The sequence below is a fragment of the Danio rerio genome, chromosome 9, assembly GCF_052040795.2.
Source record: "Danio rerio strain M-AB ecotype USA chromosome 9, GRCz13ab, whole genome shotgun sequence".
Classification (NCBI taxonomy): Eukaryota; Metazoa; Chordata; class Actinopteri; order Cypriniformes; family Danionidae; genus Danio; species Danio rerio.
The window spans coordinates 40,388,111-40,407,072 of NC_141029.1; the positions used below are offsets into that span (position 1 = coordinate 40,388,111).

General features: G+C 36.2%; 1 protein-coding gene across 19 annotated transcripts in view; it reads left to right on the forward strand.

Annotated features, from left to right (window-relative positions):
- The window catches only part of osbpl11 (oxysterol binding protein-like 11), a 35,235-nt gene extending 16,914 nt beyond the window's left edge, over positions 1 to 18,321 (forward strand). Inside the window, exons 8-15 of one of the 19 annotated variants that reach the window (XM_087268218.1) lie at positions 224 to 364; positions 1,627 to 2,080; positions 5,694 to 5,880; positions 8,831 to 9,013; positions 10,099 to 10,252; positions 14,360 to 15,312; positions 15,473 to 16,155; positions 16,220 to 18,321. In XM_087268218.1, coding sequence (XP_087124344.1) covers positions 224 to 364; positions 1,627 to 2,080; positions 5,694 to 5,880; positions 8,831 to 9,013; positions 10,099 to 10,252; positions 14,360 to 14,443 — 1,203 coding nt within the window. In that variant the 3' untranslated portion in view covers positions 14,444 to 15,312; positions 15,473 to 16,155; positions 16,220 to 18,321. Of the gene's footprint in view, positions 1 to 223; positions 365 to 1,626; positions 2,081 to 5,693; positions 5,881 to 8,830; positions 9,014 to 10,098; positions 10,253 to 14,359; positions 15,313 to 15,455 lie in introns of all 19 variants that reach the window. The other 18 variants (XM_087268220.1, XM_087268221.1, XM_087268225.1 and 15 more) reach the window with 18 other exon arrangements.
- The last annotated feature ends 641 nt before the right edge of the window (positions 18,322 to 18,962 follow it).

An 18,962-nucleotide genomic window follows, 5' to 3' on the forward strand; every position in this document is an offset into this window, starting at 1 on the left:
TTTAAACTATTTTATACATTTTTAGTTAACAGAATTTACTATAATTTTTATTGTAAACAAAAACAAACCAAAACATTTCTTGTCATTTAAAAAAAAAAAGTTAAGACCTTAGATGGTTATGTCAAATGGTGTTGAGTTTGAGTCTTTAGTACTGTTCTTGTGATTAATGTTTTATTGTTTGAGTAGGATGAATTAATGGAGTGTGTGTGTGTATGTTTTTCAGGAGCAGGAGGAGATTGATGCCACACAGGAGGTGGATGACTCCTCTCCATCCGAGGAGGAGGATCTGGGTGCAGTGGAAGAGGAGCGCAGCGTCATTCTGCACCTCCTCTCTCAGCTCAAACTGGGCATGGACCTCACCAGGGTATATCAGCTCCATCTCATTAATGGCTCTCATTTCAGCTTGTGTCTTTCTCAAACCTCACTAAAGCTCTTTTGTACCTTGAATGTGCACTTGAAATGGAAGCTGAGGCTATTTTTTTATTTTTTGTATTGCATTGCAATTTCTAGAGTAATGGAATATTAAATGAGAAAACAGTGGGCGTGGTTTTTTTTTTCTACTGCAAGCTGATTGGATGTAGTAAAGTAGGCTTTTCATTCAGAAACAAAGGGTTTTGGGAGAGTTATTACAACCTAACAGACGCCTCCTCCTTTCACCATTTCTGTTTTTTGTCATAGCGCTATTAAAACTGACAGTTGGAGGGTTGTGGTTCAGTATGTTGGTCCTGGAGGGCCGGTGTCCTGCACAGTTTAGCGCCAACTCTAATCAAACACACCTGCTTATAGATTTCTAGTGATCTTGAAGACACTGATTGGCATTATCCAGGTGTTTTTGATTAGAGTTGGCCCTCCAGGACCTAGTTTGCCCACCCCTGCCTTAGACAGACGTAGGGTCCTATTATACACCCGGCGCAATAAGATGCAAGACATGTTTGGTGGGATTTGTTGGTATTTTTAGACCAGCGCAACCATAATTTTCATGTTTAGTGCCACATTGTTTAAATAGCAAATCCATTTGCGCCACTTTGTGGACTCATGGGTGTGCAGGTCTAAAAAGGTGTGTTAAGGCGCATTGCTATTTTGAAGAACTGAAATAGACCATGCCATTGGCCAATTGAAAGCTCACACATTGCTTTATATACAGCAATACATAAATATCTTCACATATGAAAAAATTAAAGCATTAAAATGTTACAAAAGTTATTATTTTCTACAAAAATATAAAAACCACTGCCTCCATGCCTTCATGTCGGGTGGCTTTTTTTCAGCTTAATCATGACTTGCATTCATATCATGTTATTATTATTATTAGCTGTTTTATTTATTATATGCATATTTATATTTGTTTTAATAAACTTTAGATTTGTCCACCTGTCTGGTTTTGGAGACGTCTGCATCATCATATGGGGCATAAGAATAGGTTGTGTTTTTGGATATAACTTATTTTTTTGAGTACACTTCGTTATTATTGTTCATTTATTTGTTTACTGGAAATTAGAACTGAATTTAGAAATAGTTTTGAAACAAATCTTTGCGCTAAATAAACAAAATTGAATATGTAGGCTAATGGATGGACACTTTAAATCAGTTGAATAAAGTACTTCTTCACTTCTCACGGGTGTATAGGTGGTCCTGCCGACTTTCATCCTGGAGAAGCGCTCTCTTTTGGAAATGTATGCAGACTTCATGTCCCATCCTGACCTTTTTGTGGCCATCACTGATGGCTCCAGCCCGATGGACCGCATGGTTCGATTTGTGGAGTATTATCTCACTTCCTTCCATGAAGGTCGCAAAGGTGCCATTGCCAAGAAGCCCTACAACCCCATCATCGGAGAGACTTTTCACTGCTCTTGGAATGTGCCCAAAGAGGCAGCATCTCCGACAGGCATCCCCAAAGAGGGCTCCTCGTGTGCATCAGACTGTTATAATGTCCGCTTTGTGGCTGAGCAAGTTTCCCATCATCCACCTGTGTCAGGCTTCTACGCAGAATGCCAGGAGAGACAGATGTGCGTCAACACGCATGTATGGACCAAGAGCAAGTTCATGGGCATGTCTATTGGCGTCTCTATGATTGGAGAAGGTGAGTTTCACCTGCTTACTTGCTTATCTTTTTACTGTACCAATGTCAAATCAATAGTTTTGAATCTGTACTGGTGCCTACTGCCTACAATGATGCTTGCAATACAAAAATTTACATTACAGATTTACAAAAGAATGTAAGGGCGTGCTCACAATAAGTACAGTTGCCTTGAACCATGCCGAAGCGCAATTGTTCCCTCTCCCCTTACCACCGACAACCTGCACTCAAACTGCCGTTTGAATTCCGAACCTAAACACGATTACATCATCAATGATGTGACTGTTCAGTTAATAGGAACAGAAGCGCTCTCGCTTAGACATTGCTTTAGTTATATCTTTAAGTCATTTGGGATGCAGTGACATGCAGTCAAATATTTTGCTGAACAGATCAGCCACTTTTGACACTCATAAATGTTCATAAAAGTCCTCGTAGTGCACTTATTAGGAGGTGTGCTGAAGGTACAGCTGTGGTGCAGTGAGGGGTTTGTGTCTTTAATAATCTATGATGGTTTGCATTCACTGAAAAGTAAGAATGATTAATTAATCCTTATGAAACAGTCCCTTAAAAGTGACGTCGCATCTACAGTTTTGGGCTCAGGTGCGCCTTGTACTTACACTACAAGCATACCATGCCAAAGCCCAACTGAACCGCACTGACACACCTCTTCCAACCGGGCCAAGGACAGCCAACTGAACTGTTCCTGAGCCTGATTTAGAGCACTCGCACTTCTCAAATGAACGGGGTAATGTGCCTGGGCACAGTTCGGATAGCATAGTGTGAGTACACCCTAAGTTAAAAACACTAAATAACAGTATTAATAGCTCAAAAATGCTCTGTTTTCTTGTGGTCTGTGTTCTTGTAATTGTTTTAAATCTGTATTGGTGCCTATTGTCTACAATGATGCTTGCAATACATGTTGAGCCTTAAAATGATATTAGATCAGGGATTCTCAACCGATGGGTCACGGCCTACTTGTGGGCCTCAGTGATCCTGCAGGTGGGCTGCTAGAGTTTAAAATAAAAACTTAAAATTAACTTAAATTTAATATTATAATTATTTAATTTCATTATTAAATATATCATATTAAAATTATCAAAGAAGCTAATAGCATTTCTCACTTTCTGTGATTGAATAAGCTTATTCGGACTCTGTTTTAAATGCAGACTGTGGTTAATTTCTAACCGCTGCATGTCAACTAGGACTACATCCTCAGTTGTATAAATTAAACCGTCACGCAAATTGAAGGGTAACGATGATTAGAGTTATAATTACTCGCTCGCGCGTGTGTCACGTCTGCGACTTGTACTGTATCAGAGTCGCACAAGTACGTTAATTAACAAACTATGCGTGCTCTATTTTTTTTTTTGAACATTTTAAAATATCCATATTGTTGTCCAAATGAACGTAACAGACGTGCATCCGAACAGTATGATCTAGCGAGATTCAGTGTTGTTCAGTGAACAGCTGTCAAACCAAATAGCCTTCAGATCGATGTGTATCGCATGTTTTTATGGTGTTTTACATTTATTTTCAATAGATATGAATAGTGCATCAATAGATTAATAGTAGTCAGTCTAATTTAAAGCAGCAGCAGTTTTTTTGCCATCTCCTGTTGTCCTGTCAGGTTTATTTATTGAAGAAAAAGCCCAAACACTGTGAAAAAAATAAATAAATAAACTGAAATAAAGAATTCAGGAGCTTTGAACCTGTCTGTGCATACAGTTTTTTAAAATATTTGAATATAAATTATTTTACATTTGTACATATATAAACATATATACATATAGTATATATATATATATATATATATATATATATATATATATATATATATATATATATATATATATATATATATATATATATATATTTAGTTAGTTAGTTAGTTAGTTAGTTAGTTAGTTAGTTAGTTAGTTAGTTAGTTTATAAAATTATGTTGAAAAATAAAAAAATAATAGAATGCAAAAGAAATGTTTTGCTAATAAATAAAGCTTCAAAATAAGAATTTTTTTTCTAGACAGTCCGTTTGGGCCTTCAAAAAAATGTACATCACAAATTGACAATAGAATGCAAGTAAATAACACTAAATAACAGTATGAATAGCACCAAAATGATCTGTTTTCTTGGAGTCTGTGTTCTTGTTATAGTTTTGAGTCTGAACTCGTGCCTACTGTCTACAGTGATGCTTACAATACATGTTGAGCCTTAAAATGATACTAGATTACATTAAAGAACTGCTTTTTAGTTGCATTAAAAAGGTTTCGGCGACGCAGTAGGTAGTGCTGTCGCCTCACAGCAAGAAGGTTGCTGCTTCGAGCCTCGGTTGGGCCAGTTGGTGTTTCTGTGTTGCATGTTCTTCCTGCGTTCGCGTGGGTTTCCTCCGGGTACCCCCACAGTCCAAAGACATGCAGTACAGTTGAATTGGGTAAGCTAAATTGTCTGCAGTGTATGAGTGTGTGTGTGTGTGTGTGTGTGTGTGTGTGTGTGTGTGTGTGTGTGTGTGTGTGTGTGTGTGTGTGTGTGTGTGTGTGGATGTTTCCCAGAGGTGGGTGGCGGCTGGAAGGGCAATCCACATTACTTGTTCTGCTGTAAACCTGCTTCTAATTTCACAAATTATTTTTTTTGCACAAATCATGAGATTGTTTGAAGCAGTCCATTATATTAATTATAGTAATAAAAAGGTCAATTGTAAATGCAATATAAAATGTTTGTAATGTTATTAATAATTAAATATATTTATATATTATGTATATATTAATTAGACTTTTTATTAAGTTCACTATACATGGTATATTTCACTATAAATATATTTTGAAAAATAGTATCTTGTATATACTCCAGTCACTATAAATCAAACAGTTTGACAGAACAGGTTTTAATAAGCCTCTTTTTGGACTAGGCATGGGCTGGCAAAACGTTTTGACGGTATAATAAACTTGGATAAAAATATCACGGTTTCACGATTTCACTGTATTGTGATTATTGCTCTAAAATATATTCTCTTTAAATGTCTGAGTAACAAACAAACACTTTTGTCCCTCTTTGAACACAATATGTTGTACTTTGAGAAATATCTAAAATGATTTTGTCGCAGTAAACGTCAATCTAAATAATTCAAATGAATCAGTGTCTTCTGCTGTCTTCATTAGTTTCTAAAACACAGATTTCTTTACAATTTAAAACAGCATTTTTGGATATCTGCAGGAGATACTGTTGTCCTAAAAAATGTAAGTAAAAAATCTTACACATACCTTAGGAAAGGTGTAGCAGAAAATTGTGGTGGTTTTAAAACTTTTACTTTTCCAAACAGTGGTATACCTTGAAAACGATTGTCTTCCCATCCCTATTTTGGACCTTGTAAATCTGTCATGCATCAGCTTATCAGACCTGTATTTCTCAGGAGCTACACCTGCTTATTTCCATAATGATTACAGTTCAAAGGAGTTTCCCAACCAGAGCGAAGTTTCTCCAAAAAATGTACTTTGTCAAGCGGTTTTAAAACTTCGGAAACACTAAAAACATTTATTTGCTTTATTTCATATACTTAAAGCTGTACAAACAGATGTTAAAAAAACATAGGGTCCTTTAAGAAATGTTATTCCTGTTCTGACAGGTAATCTAAACCTACTGGAGCACGGGGAAGAATACACTTTCAGTCTGCCCTCTGCCTATGCCCGCTCGATCCTCACTGTGCCCTGGGTGGAGCTAGGAGGAAAGGTCAATGTCAACTGCGCCAAGACGGGCTACTCTGCAGTCATTACCTTTCAGACAAAGCCTTTTTATGGGGGCAAACTCCACAGGTCAGGATCACACAACACAACACTCTTTGCTGTCTCTGTGAGACCGTATAGGGTTTTCAATGGAGGTTTATAGAGCAGATGTTTATTAGTTTACACTATCATTCAGAAGATGCTTGATGTTTATTGTTTTTATTGAGCAATAATGAGTTAAAATTTATTGTAATATGTACTAAAGATAAAGAGCGAGGGAAAAGATTAAGAGATTTAAGTTTCTCTAGATTTCTTTGGTTTATTAGATGTGAGTTTAAGTAAAATTTTAACACTTAAGATGTCATTTATTTTGTTTGCAGAACTCTCACAGCTGACTGTTCGTCAGAATAACAAATGATTTTGTTAGCATAAGTACATGGTCTTTTTTGAGTATTACTATTTAGTAGGACTGTATAATATGTTAATCGATATACAGTTTCGATTTTGGCATTCAACATGTATGGAGCAACATTAATTGAGATAAAATGATTATTGTTTCATGTCTCACCCTCTTTCCAGCAGCTTTTATAGGCATTTGATCATTCACAAAGCTTAGTTTCACATGTAAATCAGTGAAATCATGTAAGTCATGTATACTACCTACTATAGAAGAGATTGCACATGATCGAATGATGGACAAATTTGTCGGTATGATGAACCACCTCATCCCTTTTTTGATATATTCCAAATGTGTGCAAGCTCTTCTAGCTCAAGATTAATTCAGCTCTGGTGTTACAGACAAAGATACAGGAAGTATTTTTTTACCAACAGTGATCAGACTGTATAACCAAAGCCATCCTAGATGAATTATGCGGATTTTTAATAGCATTAGATATGGACTAGTGTTTACCTCTTCTTTGAAACTGAGGTGTGCAGTATGCATGTAATTTTTTTAAAGATTATCAATAGTATGGAAAGCTCTGCTGTGACGTAAATTTCCCTTAGGGATTAATAATGTCTAACAAACAAACAAACAAACAACTTCACAGCATGGGATGTGCTTGTTTTAATAAAGTGTATTAAATTTATTTATGTTTTTAAAAGCACAAAGAGACATCGTGCTGCTCTATAAATGCATTCAAGATGGAAAACGACTTTAACATCTAAAGTCATGCTGCCCAAGGTGTGCACATAAATGATCAAATCCATGGAAAAATGTGTCAACTATATGTGGGAATAGATTCATTTTTTAAAATCTAGATTAATCTCGAAATTAGTCTGGATTAATCTAGATTGAAACGGGTTATTTGAATTCTGAATTCAGAATATGTTTGTTACCCAAATAATAAGTCTTTGAGAACGGGTTTCTCAAGCCAGGTGGCACATCAGACCCCAGGGGCTCATCTCCTTTTTCCAAAATGCATCACAAACTGCTTGAGAAACTGTTCTACTATGATAATCGGTGATGAAAATAAATGATGTTCAATAAGACGTACTTGTGTTTACTAACTGTTTATTCAGTTAAACATGAATTTTGAACTGTAGGCCTACATAAGCTTCAAACAGCGATTTTATACTTGCTTTTCATGTACTGTACGTACATGCAGAAAATGCTGCTACGCAAAGGCAAACCTTACAAGGTGTGTTAAACATTGAGTATGTTTACATGGGCAACAATACTTAAATGCGATTGTAATATGATTAAAACAATACTCTGATTAAGAGTTTACCGTGTTAACAGCGATTTTTGATTACTTTGATTCAACTAAACTCATAACTGAACTAAACAGAAACCGAATTAAGACATGTGGAGTATGCAGATATTAGTGGCATTATTGAAGTAATAAAAAAAACACTAAAAAGTTTTTTTCTTTCCGTTTGGCATGCGTTATTAAATTCCATAACATTCTCACCAGTCCTTACTCCTTATTTGCGTCTAATACCCCAGTTTGTCACTGCGGCATGAATGAAATGTTTAACAGTTAAAGTGAAACTGCCGAACTAAAGTCAGGCACCCTGCTGATTTGATTCAGAAGGGCACTTTTTTTGTCAGACGGCTCACCGGTCAGGTATACATCCGCGCTAAAATATCAAGGTGAAAGTCATCATTGCTTGCGTAGAATATAACCAGCTCCCAAACCAACTTTGAGAATAGATTAATGGAGAGATTTTATTATCATGCGATAAGAGTCTTGTGTTAGTACAGCAAATTAACGCCGTTAACGGCCCACCACTAGTCAAAACACAAAGTCAAGTGATTACTCACGTAAATGCTCAATTTTTCTGCAATGAACACAAGGAGTTCAGAATGAAACGCCATGTGTAATCGTAAATTGAATCCTACGGCTCTTAGTGACAGTACGCTATATTCCTGCTGCTGACTATGCGTATTATTAATAATCAAACAACAAAAGACGGGAACAAAATCACTCACTGCTTTTAACTGAATGAATTTTGTTGCTTTATTAAGAAACAAGTTAAGTTTCATTCTTCCAGAGAAGTCGGTTTGTTTCATTTGTATATTTTTATTCTATTGTTTTTTTTAAATCCTATTTATCATTTTGAGGATTTGTTGTTTGTTACTTTCTTCCCTTCTGTATTGAGATGGAGAACCTGAATTGAGGAAACTTTGTTTATAAAAAAGAAATATACAAAATATATGATCTGCTGATTATATTTTTAAATGATCATGATTGCAGTTTCTTTCGAAAGTCAAAGTGTAAAGGAAGCATCTTTTCTTCTGTTGGGTGACGTACATCAGAGATTATAGAAAAAGAAAAAGGTTGATTAATTAGGAGCGAGCTAAAGCCAAAATGATTCCCCAGAGACTCTGACGTTTTCACTGTAAAATTTAGTTATAATGTTCTTATTAACATTGACAATGGCAGAAAATCATATGCATGGATGAAAGGATGACATGCATTTTAATTTAAGGCTGAATTTAAATGATCAAGTGATATGGAGTTTTTCACAAGGTGAATTCTTGAATCAGAAAGTTGAGCCAGTGGACTGTAACTGAAGCCTGTGCTTTGTTCCTCAGAGTGAACGCGGAGGTCAAACACAACCCCACCAACGCGGTGGTGTGCCGCGTGCAGGGCGAGTGGAACGGTGTGCTGGAGTTTGCCTACACTAGTGGGGAGACACGCTTCGTAGATGTTACCAAACTCCCCGTCACTAGAAAAAGAGTACGACCCAATGAGCTGCAAGGACCCTATGAGTCCAGGTAATCAGTTCATGCAAACAGAAGTTGTTGTCATATTCATGGTTGAAATGTCAAAGGTGTTTTATTGTCAATATCATATCACATATCTTTTAAATGAGCGAACCGAGCAGCATAAACTGAACACCAATATGAAAATACTCAGTTAAAGGAGTAGTTTCGAATACAGGTTGAGTAAAATATTACTTGCAGTGGTGTGAAAAAGTGTTTGCCCCCTTACTGATTTCTTATTTTTTTGCAAGTTAATAAAACTTCCATGTTTCAGGTCATCAAACAAATTTAAATAATAGTCTAAGATAGCACAAGTAAACACAATATGCAGTTAGCAGTTTTGTTAACGGGAAAAAAATCCCAAACTACATGTCCCTGTGTGAAAAAGTGCTTGCCCCCCTGTTAAAATATAACTTAACTCTGGTTTATCACACCTATGTTCAAGTTCTCTAGCCACACCCAGGCCTGATTACTGCCACACCTGTTCGCAATCAAGAAATCACTTAAATAGACTGCCTGACAAAGCGAAGTAGACCAAAAGATCCTCAAAAGCTAGACATCATTCTTCAAAAACAATCAAGAAAAATTATTGAATAGAAACCAGTCTGGAAAATGTTATAAAGAAATTCTAAAGCTTTGGCACTGTATCGAAACACAGCGAGAACCATTATCTACAAATAGCAAAAGCATGGATCAGTGGAGAGCCTTCCTTGGAGTGACCAGCCAACCAAAATTACCCCAAGAAAGCAGCGATAATTCATCTAGGAGGTCACTAAGACCCCACAACAACATCCAAAGAATTGCAGGCCTCAGTTGCCTCAGATATATTTGACTGATATTTAAATTTGTTTCATGATCTGAAATAAACGTGTGACAAACATTAAGAATTACGAAATCCATAAGGGGCAAACACTTTTTCACACCACTCTATACATGTTTGTAACAAGTGTAACAATTATTTTTGAATGAGCTATTCCTGTATGCAAAAATCATAATAATGCTTTCTTCATCTGTGGATTTAAAAGCATTTACCAGAAGCATGTTGATATAGAACGAAGGATTTGTTTTAACATGTGATGATTTTTTTTTCATTAAAGGCGACTGTGGCAGCATGTGACCGAGTCTCTGAAGGAAAGGGATATGGATAAAGCCACCGAACACAAGCGCTTCCTGGAGGAGAGACAGAGGAAAGAGGAGAGGCATCGCGCTGAGACACAGACACCATGGAGGACCAAATACTTTGAGCGCAAAGTAAGAGCACTTCTGATTCTTGTATCGGTTTCCGAAATCATTGATAGAAGCAGCAGTTAGAGAAGTTAATGCACATTTTGAAGTGTCACATGATAAACAAGTGATGGAAATGCCAGCTTCTGAATAGAAATCTCTTGATGCGCTAAAGGTTTTTACACTCGCGTGAGGTGGTTTTGCGAAAAAGAGTAAATGCTTATAATGGTTGATGAAACTGCATTTGCCGCATAAACTCTGACATAGCAAACATTACACCCGCTTGAAAAATTATCTGTCTCCATTATGCTTGACTTGTTTCTTTTTTATTGCTATATTTTTATTGGGAACTTTTTAAAATTTTACAACAGAACATTGTACATTTAAAAAAAAAAAAATAATAATAAAAACAAAGACACAACATTGGGAGATTTGCACTGTTCCTGATTCAGTGCATTCAACAGTTGTTAACGTTGCAGTACAGCCACTCAATTACAAAAAAAGGCCAAAATAAAGTCCTCTGCATTTTGTCTTCACTGCCTGTCAATTTTCACATGGAAATTGGGTGCGAAATAGACAAAGCTTTAACTTCAGAGCATTAAGATCTGAAAACTCTGTTTATGTAATGCTGTTTTAGCTTTTTTTTCCCCCAAATGCTGGGCTTCACTATTATTAGGACTGTTAGGCATAAAGAAAACACTTTACACTAAGCTTCCACTAGTTAATTTTAGTTGATGTATCTACTAACTTGGGCCAGGAATTGAATGATACGTGTACATCACTTATTAATCATGGTTCAACATTTCCTAATAATGCATTATTAAAAACCAGTTGTGCTTGTTAACATCAGTTAATGCACTGTGAGTTAACAAGAATTACAAACAAATGACTTTATTTTCATTAACTCAGAATAACAAAGATTGAATATTGTAATAAATGTATTTTTCTATTTTATTTATTTTTATTGAGAACTTTTTAAGTGGTGATGCGTTGGCACAGTGGGTAGCGCTGATGCCTCATAGCAAGAAGGTCACTTGTTCGAGCCTCGGCTGGGTCAGTTGGCATTTCTGTGTGGAGTTTGCATTTTCTCCTAGTGTAGGTGTTAGGGATGGGAAGATTAACCGATATGTATCGATACGCGCTCCTGCTCTACCGATGCGAGTGCATCGGTAGAGCAGCAGAGGATGAATGAAATTTTGGAAGCAAATCGAGATGCATCGGTTTTTGCGAGATGCATCGGTTTTTCCAAGATACAACTTCTATTTTTAATATAGAATGTATTTTTTATTCATTAACAAGTGTTGTAAACCTGTTTTTGGCGCATAATTTAATCGACCTACATAAAGTATGCATTAGCAACGGACTTGCGGATGTGTACACTTAAACTACAACTCAGTGTATCAGGTGTGCGGATGAAGCTAGTAGTGCACCCTCAGAAAGCGCGAGAAGCAAAACAAACATTTTATTTCTCACTGAGTTTTAAATCCAAAGTATGGCAACATTATGGATTCTGCAAAAAGGATGGACGACATGACAGGACAGATGCAATTTGCAAAATGTGCCGCGCATCTGTAAAATACACGAGCAGTACGACTAATCTGATATCTCACTTGAAGCGGCGCCTCGGTGTTGTTGTGAAAGCATCTTCCAGTGTTCCTGCATCCCCGGCTTCCTGCTCTGCTTCAACTGTAGCTACCAGCTCCAAAAGTGGTGAGAAAAGCATTGAAAGTTTTCTCCATGCGCAACAGTTCTGCTCGCTCTACGCCAATAACGAATGTTATTGCATTGTTCATCTGCAAAGATATTCAGCCTAGTGTCACATAGAACGAAGGTTTTAAACACCTCCTGTTAATTTTTATTTATTTATATTTTTATTAGCCTGTTGCTTACAGTGATAGTGATGTTTCAAAGCAACATAACACTGCTAGTTCACGACCTTAAGTTTTGAATATTCAGTGGCACAATATATCTTTGTAAAACTTGTTTTTATAGTTGAAAAGTTAAATCACAATTCTTGTTGTGCAATGGTAAACCTTTTATGTTGAAAGAGTGCAAATATATATATTTATAATATATATTGCACTTAAACATTCTGTTTATCTTGAAAATACTTAAATAATATGTGCTATAGGTTCTAAAATGGCCCTCTACTGTAAACTGACACTCTGGCTCTTGGTTTTACTTGGTTAATAAATAATCAAACTCATTCAATGGCACAGCATCCTTTCTTACATCATCTCATAAACTTGATCTAATAAGTTAGTGCTGAATTATCGCATTGTATCGTGATATGGGCGTAAATCGTATCGTGTTGCATCGCAATGTCACAAATGTATTGCTAATATATCGGATCGTATTCTTTGTATCGAGATGCGTATCGGATCGGCATTATAGCTTAGATGCCCAACCCTAGTAGGTGTGGGTTTCCTCTGGGTGCTCCGGTTTTCTCCACAGTCCAAAGACATGCGCTATAGGTGAATTAGGTAAGCTAAGGTGTCCGTAGTGTATGTATGAGTGTGTATGGGTGTTTACCAGAGATGGGTTGCGGCTGGAAGGGCATCCGCTGCGTAAAATGTATGCTGGATAAGTTGGCGGTTCATTCGGCTTTGGCGACCCCTGATTAATAAAGGGACTAAGTCGAAAAGAAAATGAATGAATGAACTATTTTAAATTTTACAACAGAATATTTTACATTTTAAAATATACAATTTTGCCGTTTTGCCCATGAAATAATAAACAAATACAAAAATAATAGTAAGTAAATAAAAGACACAACAATGGGTGTAACTTTGTTTCAGATTCAATGCATTCAACAGTTCTCAACAGTGCAATAATCAAGCCATTTCTTCCAATGTTTTCGAAATGACGCATGTCAATTCTTCCATACTGCTTATTTCCTTCACAATTTCTATGCAATCGCTAATATAATGGGTGTCAGGCTTATACCAGTATCTGGTAATAATGTTCTTGCTTGCCACAACTTATATATTTACAAGGTAATCATCCTTCACTATCACCTCTTCATAGATTCCAAGATAATTTGTAAAAAAGTCTTTTGAGAAATGCTATCCTAAGATCTTTTCCATTTCCGATAAAACCTCGAAAGGTCATATTTTTGCACAAGTCCAGAAAATATGGAGATGATCTACAGTACATCGACCTTCCCACACATTCTCAAGCAAGTTTGAGGTGTGGACAATTATTTGCTTTTAATTTGGGGGGTAATGAAAAAAACGTATCAGATTTTTCCAGGTAAATTCTTTCCACCTCTGCGAACAAGTGTATAATATGTTGTATCTTACAGGCAGAAAGCCATTTTTCAATTGGAATTTCTTCCGTTAATTCTCTTTCCCATTCCTGCCTAATGTATTTTGTGGAATCTTCTCCATTCTCCCTAAGGGCTTGGTAGAAAGAAGAAATTATTTTACAATTGTTTTTGTTTAAGAATCTATAATTAGTTTTATTAATTTATTCAAATCCGAAATGTCCTTTGCTTTGAATTTCCTTTCAAAGTAATTTCGAATTTGCAGATAGCAGTAAAAGTCTTCATTGTCCAAATTATTATAAGTTTTTAATTCTGAAAAACATTTAAATTGTCCTTGAGCCACAAATGTACATAAATCAGTGATTTCTTGGTTTATCCAGCTCTTGATCATTTTTTAATATGATCTTGTAGGTTATACTGCTCAGTAAATGTTTTTTTATAGTTTGTTCATGACAGTAAACCCATTAACTAATGGAACCTCATTGTTGTGCTACCAAAAACTCATTAGACTGATTTTACAGTCGTCTTCTTGTTTTTGTAATCTATTCTAACTCCTATTTTTCAACCTAAATAAATTAAAGAGCTGTCTGAAACATGAAGGCATTTTATAGAAAGACTTTATTGCCCTTTTTTTTTACTTCTGTGTATTGTTTTGGGCTCAAAACATCCATTATACCTGTGGTTGATCACAAAGTTTATTTTCTGCCATGTTTAATCCAATTGCCAATGGAAAACTGCCTTTTTTTGTTTAAATCAAGGCAACCAGGGTAATGCAAACCTCCTTTTTGGCCTACAAAAATACATGATTTAAACAGCACTCTAAATGTATAATCTTTAGTAACATTAAGTCATCTTTTTTTCTGTTCCAGGGTGAAGGCTGGATGTATTACCAACCATTGTGGAAAACAGCAGGTCAGAGCTCTTCCTCAGTCCCCTCTCCACAAAATCCATGATGTCTGACCCGTCAAGAGCTACGTCCAGGCAATGTAAACCTCTGGTCTCACAGAAGAAGACATGCGCTCTCCTTTGTATGATTCCTGAAACATTACTTCAGTTTGAGTGTTTCTTACACGCTTTGTGGACTTGCGGGTTTGCACTCTGATGTTTATACTTTGCATCCCTCAATGGTAAGATTTCTTTTTTTTTTTTTTTTGTAGTACCTACACCGTCAATGATTTCTCCGGTTATTCTTTGTTGATGTTGCCTTAACGAGTGTCGTATGTAACGAGCGCTGAGTGCAGCGTGACGATTCTTAACGTGCGATTGTATTTGAGGTGAACTTCTTAATCTAACCATACTGTGGTGTACTGTATTTTGACCACGGCACGGTCAAAGTTTTCTGATTCTTTTAAAATCGTATACGACTTATCATGATTTATATGATATCAAATGAAATGCGGGATTGAGGAGGGTGAAGCCTGGTGAAGATGCGAGCTGGTAATGCTTAGCGGAGCCAGATGCAGTTGGAGTCTTGATGATAGAGAAACTGTTATCTTGGCTATCGTATTATTATGTCTTTTTCGTTTTCGTCGAAGCTTGTTGGATGAAGTCTAATGTTCCTATAAAGGCCTGCTCTTCTGTTTCTGCTTGATGTTTAGTTAATGGTTGTGTCGGCTTCAGATTCAGAGAGATTTTAAAGGGATAGTTTACACAAAAATGTGCAAATTCCATCATATTTACTCACCTTTGTTGCATTTACTGCTATGGAAAAATAAAAAGCCGTTTAATTTAGTTTTTTTCTTAGATGTTCTAATGGACCATGTTTTGATTTGAACTTTATAAGAGATGTTTTCAGTCATTTATAGCAGTGTTTCTCAACCACGTTCCTGGAGGACCACCATCACTGCATGTTTTGGATGTCTCCTTTGTCTGTCAAACCCATTACTGATCTTTCAGTCTCTGCTAATGAGCTGACAATCTGAATCAGGTGTGTTTGGTTAAGGAGAAGTCATGGAAAATGTGCAGAGCTGGTGGTCCTCCAGGAACGTGGTTGAGAAACACTGATTTTTAGAATAAAACAGAAGTAAACATTTTACTCAAACTCATATCATGGAAATTAAGTGGACGTTTTTCCTATAGCAGTAATTTTTTATGGATTATCCATGCAAGAAAAGTATGGATTCAACATTCTTCAAAAGATCTATTTTGTTTTCCCAAAAAATATGACATGATGGTGATTAAATGTAACTGAATTTTCATCTTTTTGGTTGAACTGTCACTTCAATGCTTGCGTAGAGCACTTTAACATTTTAAACCTTAGAACAGAGCCTTGTAATCTTCTTTATATGCACAGCAACGTGTAAACGCAATCCGATCAGACAGTATTATTGGGAATGTTAAACCAATCTGATCTATCAAAGTCATGCGTGGTATAATTTCTTGATTAATTCAGAGCACTATACTTTCCACTTCGATTCTACCTCGATTGACATTGATAACAGATCTTTTTTAAAGTTGTATATTCACACAAAGTTAAAAACTGGACATGATTTTCTCACTTTCAACTTATGTAGTGTGTACGATATATTAAAAGTCTTATGACATTGACATTTAAAGGGATAATTCACTCAAAAATAAACATTTTGGTCATTTTACACAAGCTTTACTTATTTAAAACTTTTCTTTCTTCTGTTGAACACTAAAGAAGATAACTTGGAAAATGTCAGTTGCTGGCTCCCATTGACTTCAGTAGTATTTTATTTCCTATTGTGAAAAACAATGGGTGCCAGCAACCAGCAGTTTTCACAATATCTTCTTTTTTGTTCAACAGAAGAAAGAAACTCTTAAAAGCTTAAAAGTATTTGAGGAAGAATAAACGATGATTATCATTTTCATTATGCCGTTATTCTATTAGCTGATATCATTTAATAATTTGTCTGCAAGTGCTTAGATTTTGGTCAACCCATCTGGAAAATAACAATAATAATGTAAAATCAGCCTGTTTTGCTTGATCTTAGTTTGTTTCCAAACCTGGTAAGCCAAAAACACCAGCCTGGTTTTAGAAAGTTTTCACCACTTTTTCAATTGGGCGGACTGGAAGACTAGCTAAGACCACCAAACTAGTTAAGACTGGTTTATCAGCAAGACGATATTTTGAAAAATGTCAGTTGCTGGATTCCCATTGATTTCCATAGTATTTTAATTTCTGTTATATTAATCAATGGGTCTCGACAACTAACATTTTTCAAAATATCTTCTTTTGTGTTCAACAGAAGAAAGAAACTCATAAAGGTTTAAAAGTTTTGATTTACCCTGCTGAAAAATAATATTAATCTAAAACCAGCCTGTTTTACTTGATCATAGTTGGTCTCCAAACCTGGTCAGCAAAAAACACCAGCTTGGCTTCAGAAAAGTCATTGCTGCTTTTCATCTGAGCAGACTGAAAGGCTGGCCAAGACCACCAAACTAGTTTAGGCAGGTTTAACAGCACTTCTACTAAACACAAAAGAAGATTTCGAAAAATGCCAATTGCCGGCTCCCATTGACACCTATGGTATTTTATTTCCCATTATGGAAATCAATGGGTGCCAGTGACCAGCATACTTCAAAACATTTTCTTTTGTGTTCAATAGAAGTGTTAAAAAAACAGCCAAAACTAGTTTTTCCTTCTTCAACAGAAGAAAGAAACTCATAGAGGTTTAAAAGTATATGATGAAGAATAAATGATATGGCTATCTGATATCGTAAAAAAAAACATTGTATGTAACTTTTATATTTTGGTTTACTCTGCTGAAAAATAATATTAATCTAAAACCTGCCTATTTTAATTGATCATAGTTGGTCTCCAAACCTTTTCAGCCAAAAACCCAGCCTGGTTTTAAAGAAGTTTTCAACACTTTTCATCTGGGCGGACTGGAAGACAAGCCAAGACCACCAAACTAGTTTAGGCTGGTTTTTCAACACTTCCATTGAACACAAAAGAAGATATTTTGAAAAGTGCTGGTTGCTGGCACCCATTCATTTGCATAATATATAGGAAATAAAATATTATGGAAGTCAATGGGAGCCAGCTACTGGTATTTTTCAAGGCTGTTTTGCTTGATCATGGTTGGTCTCCAAACATGGTTAGAAAAAGGCACCAACCTGCTTTTAGAAAAGTTTTCACCACTTTCACAGTGGAAGACTAGCTAAGACCACCAAACTAGTGTAGTCTGGTTTTCAGCAGGCTATTGAAACCATCTTGTGGGTTTTTAGAAGTCTGTGAAACATATGTAGTTTGCTTATAAAGGAAAAGAGCAACCCTTTTTCCTAGAAGATTGGAACTGCCTAAAGGTAAATAAATGACTCCAGAACGTTCATTTTTGAGTGAATGTGCAATCAGATTTAGGACGTGTTCCTTAAAATAAATAAATAAATAAAAACAGATTATATGTTAGTTAACCGGTCATTTTAGTGAGACGATTTAATTTTCTTTTTTTTCTTTCTTTTTTTGTTCAATGTACGGATTCAGAGGTGTTGAAATAGTTGTTTTTAACAGCCTCACCGTTCGGTCTGCCAGCAGGGAACAGTTGGAGTGACGGTGCTGGCTGAAAGTCTCTCATCTTTCATGTAATCTCTGCTTCAAGCTCTTGGCATTGGTTGCGCTGAGAAACTCGTGGTGCCTTATTTGTGTTTGTCTTCCTTGTTCCACCTCCGCAGCCGTCAGCTTTCTCATTATAACAAGAGTACGACCGAAGCCACAGCCTTTGTACATATCTACTTTCATTTTCCTGTCAGCTTCGTACACTCAAGTCATTCTGCTGAGCCATCGATTGCACTGATGTTTTAAAGACACTCCCTGTAGCCTCATTAAATATGATTGAACAAATAAAATTGTTAATATATTGGAGGATTTCAGATGTTACCGAACTTTTTTTTTGTTGTTGGTCTTGACTCTTTGATGCAAAAAGACGATTCATGTTTGCACCCTACATTGTGTCATGCTGAATGTCATTGCTGAATGTCATTGTGCTCCTGTCTAATTAAGATTAGGCATGCAGCTTTGTGGTATAATATTAATTATTGACCGTTTTGTACTTCATACACTACACACTAGGTTTAGTTGATCAAATTTGCTTATAATAGAGCATCTTTGGACTACGGAGGAAACCGGAGCACCCGGAGTGCACGCAACTGACCCAACCAGCGACCTTCTTGCTGTGAGGTGACAGTGCTAACCGCTGAGCCATTGTCACACATGAATGAAAATTGAGCCCCTAAAATATAGTTTAGCTTTAGTGTTTGCAATAAGGAAAAATAAGGAGGGGGAGGGGTGTACAGGGCCGTGGTCTCGGAATAAACGATAGGATAGTGACTGTATTAAAATAGGCATTGTCCTTATAAATAAATTGCATAGTTGCAATCTATACAAAAGTGAAAGATCGACTTAGGATATGAATGACCAGTTTAATAATGATTTGGTCAGATGTAGTTAGAAACTACATACGCTGTTTTAATCTTCTAAGCAAGGGCTTATTATGCGGTCCTGGCGCC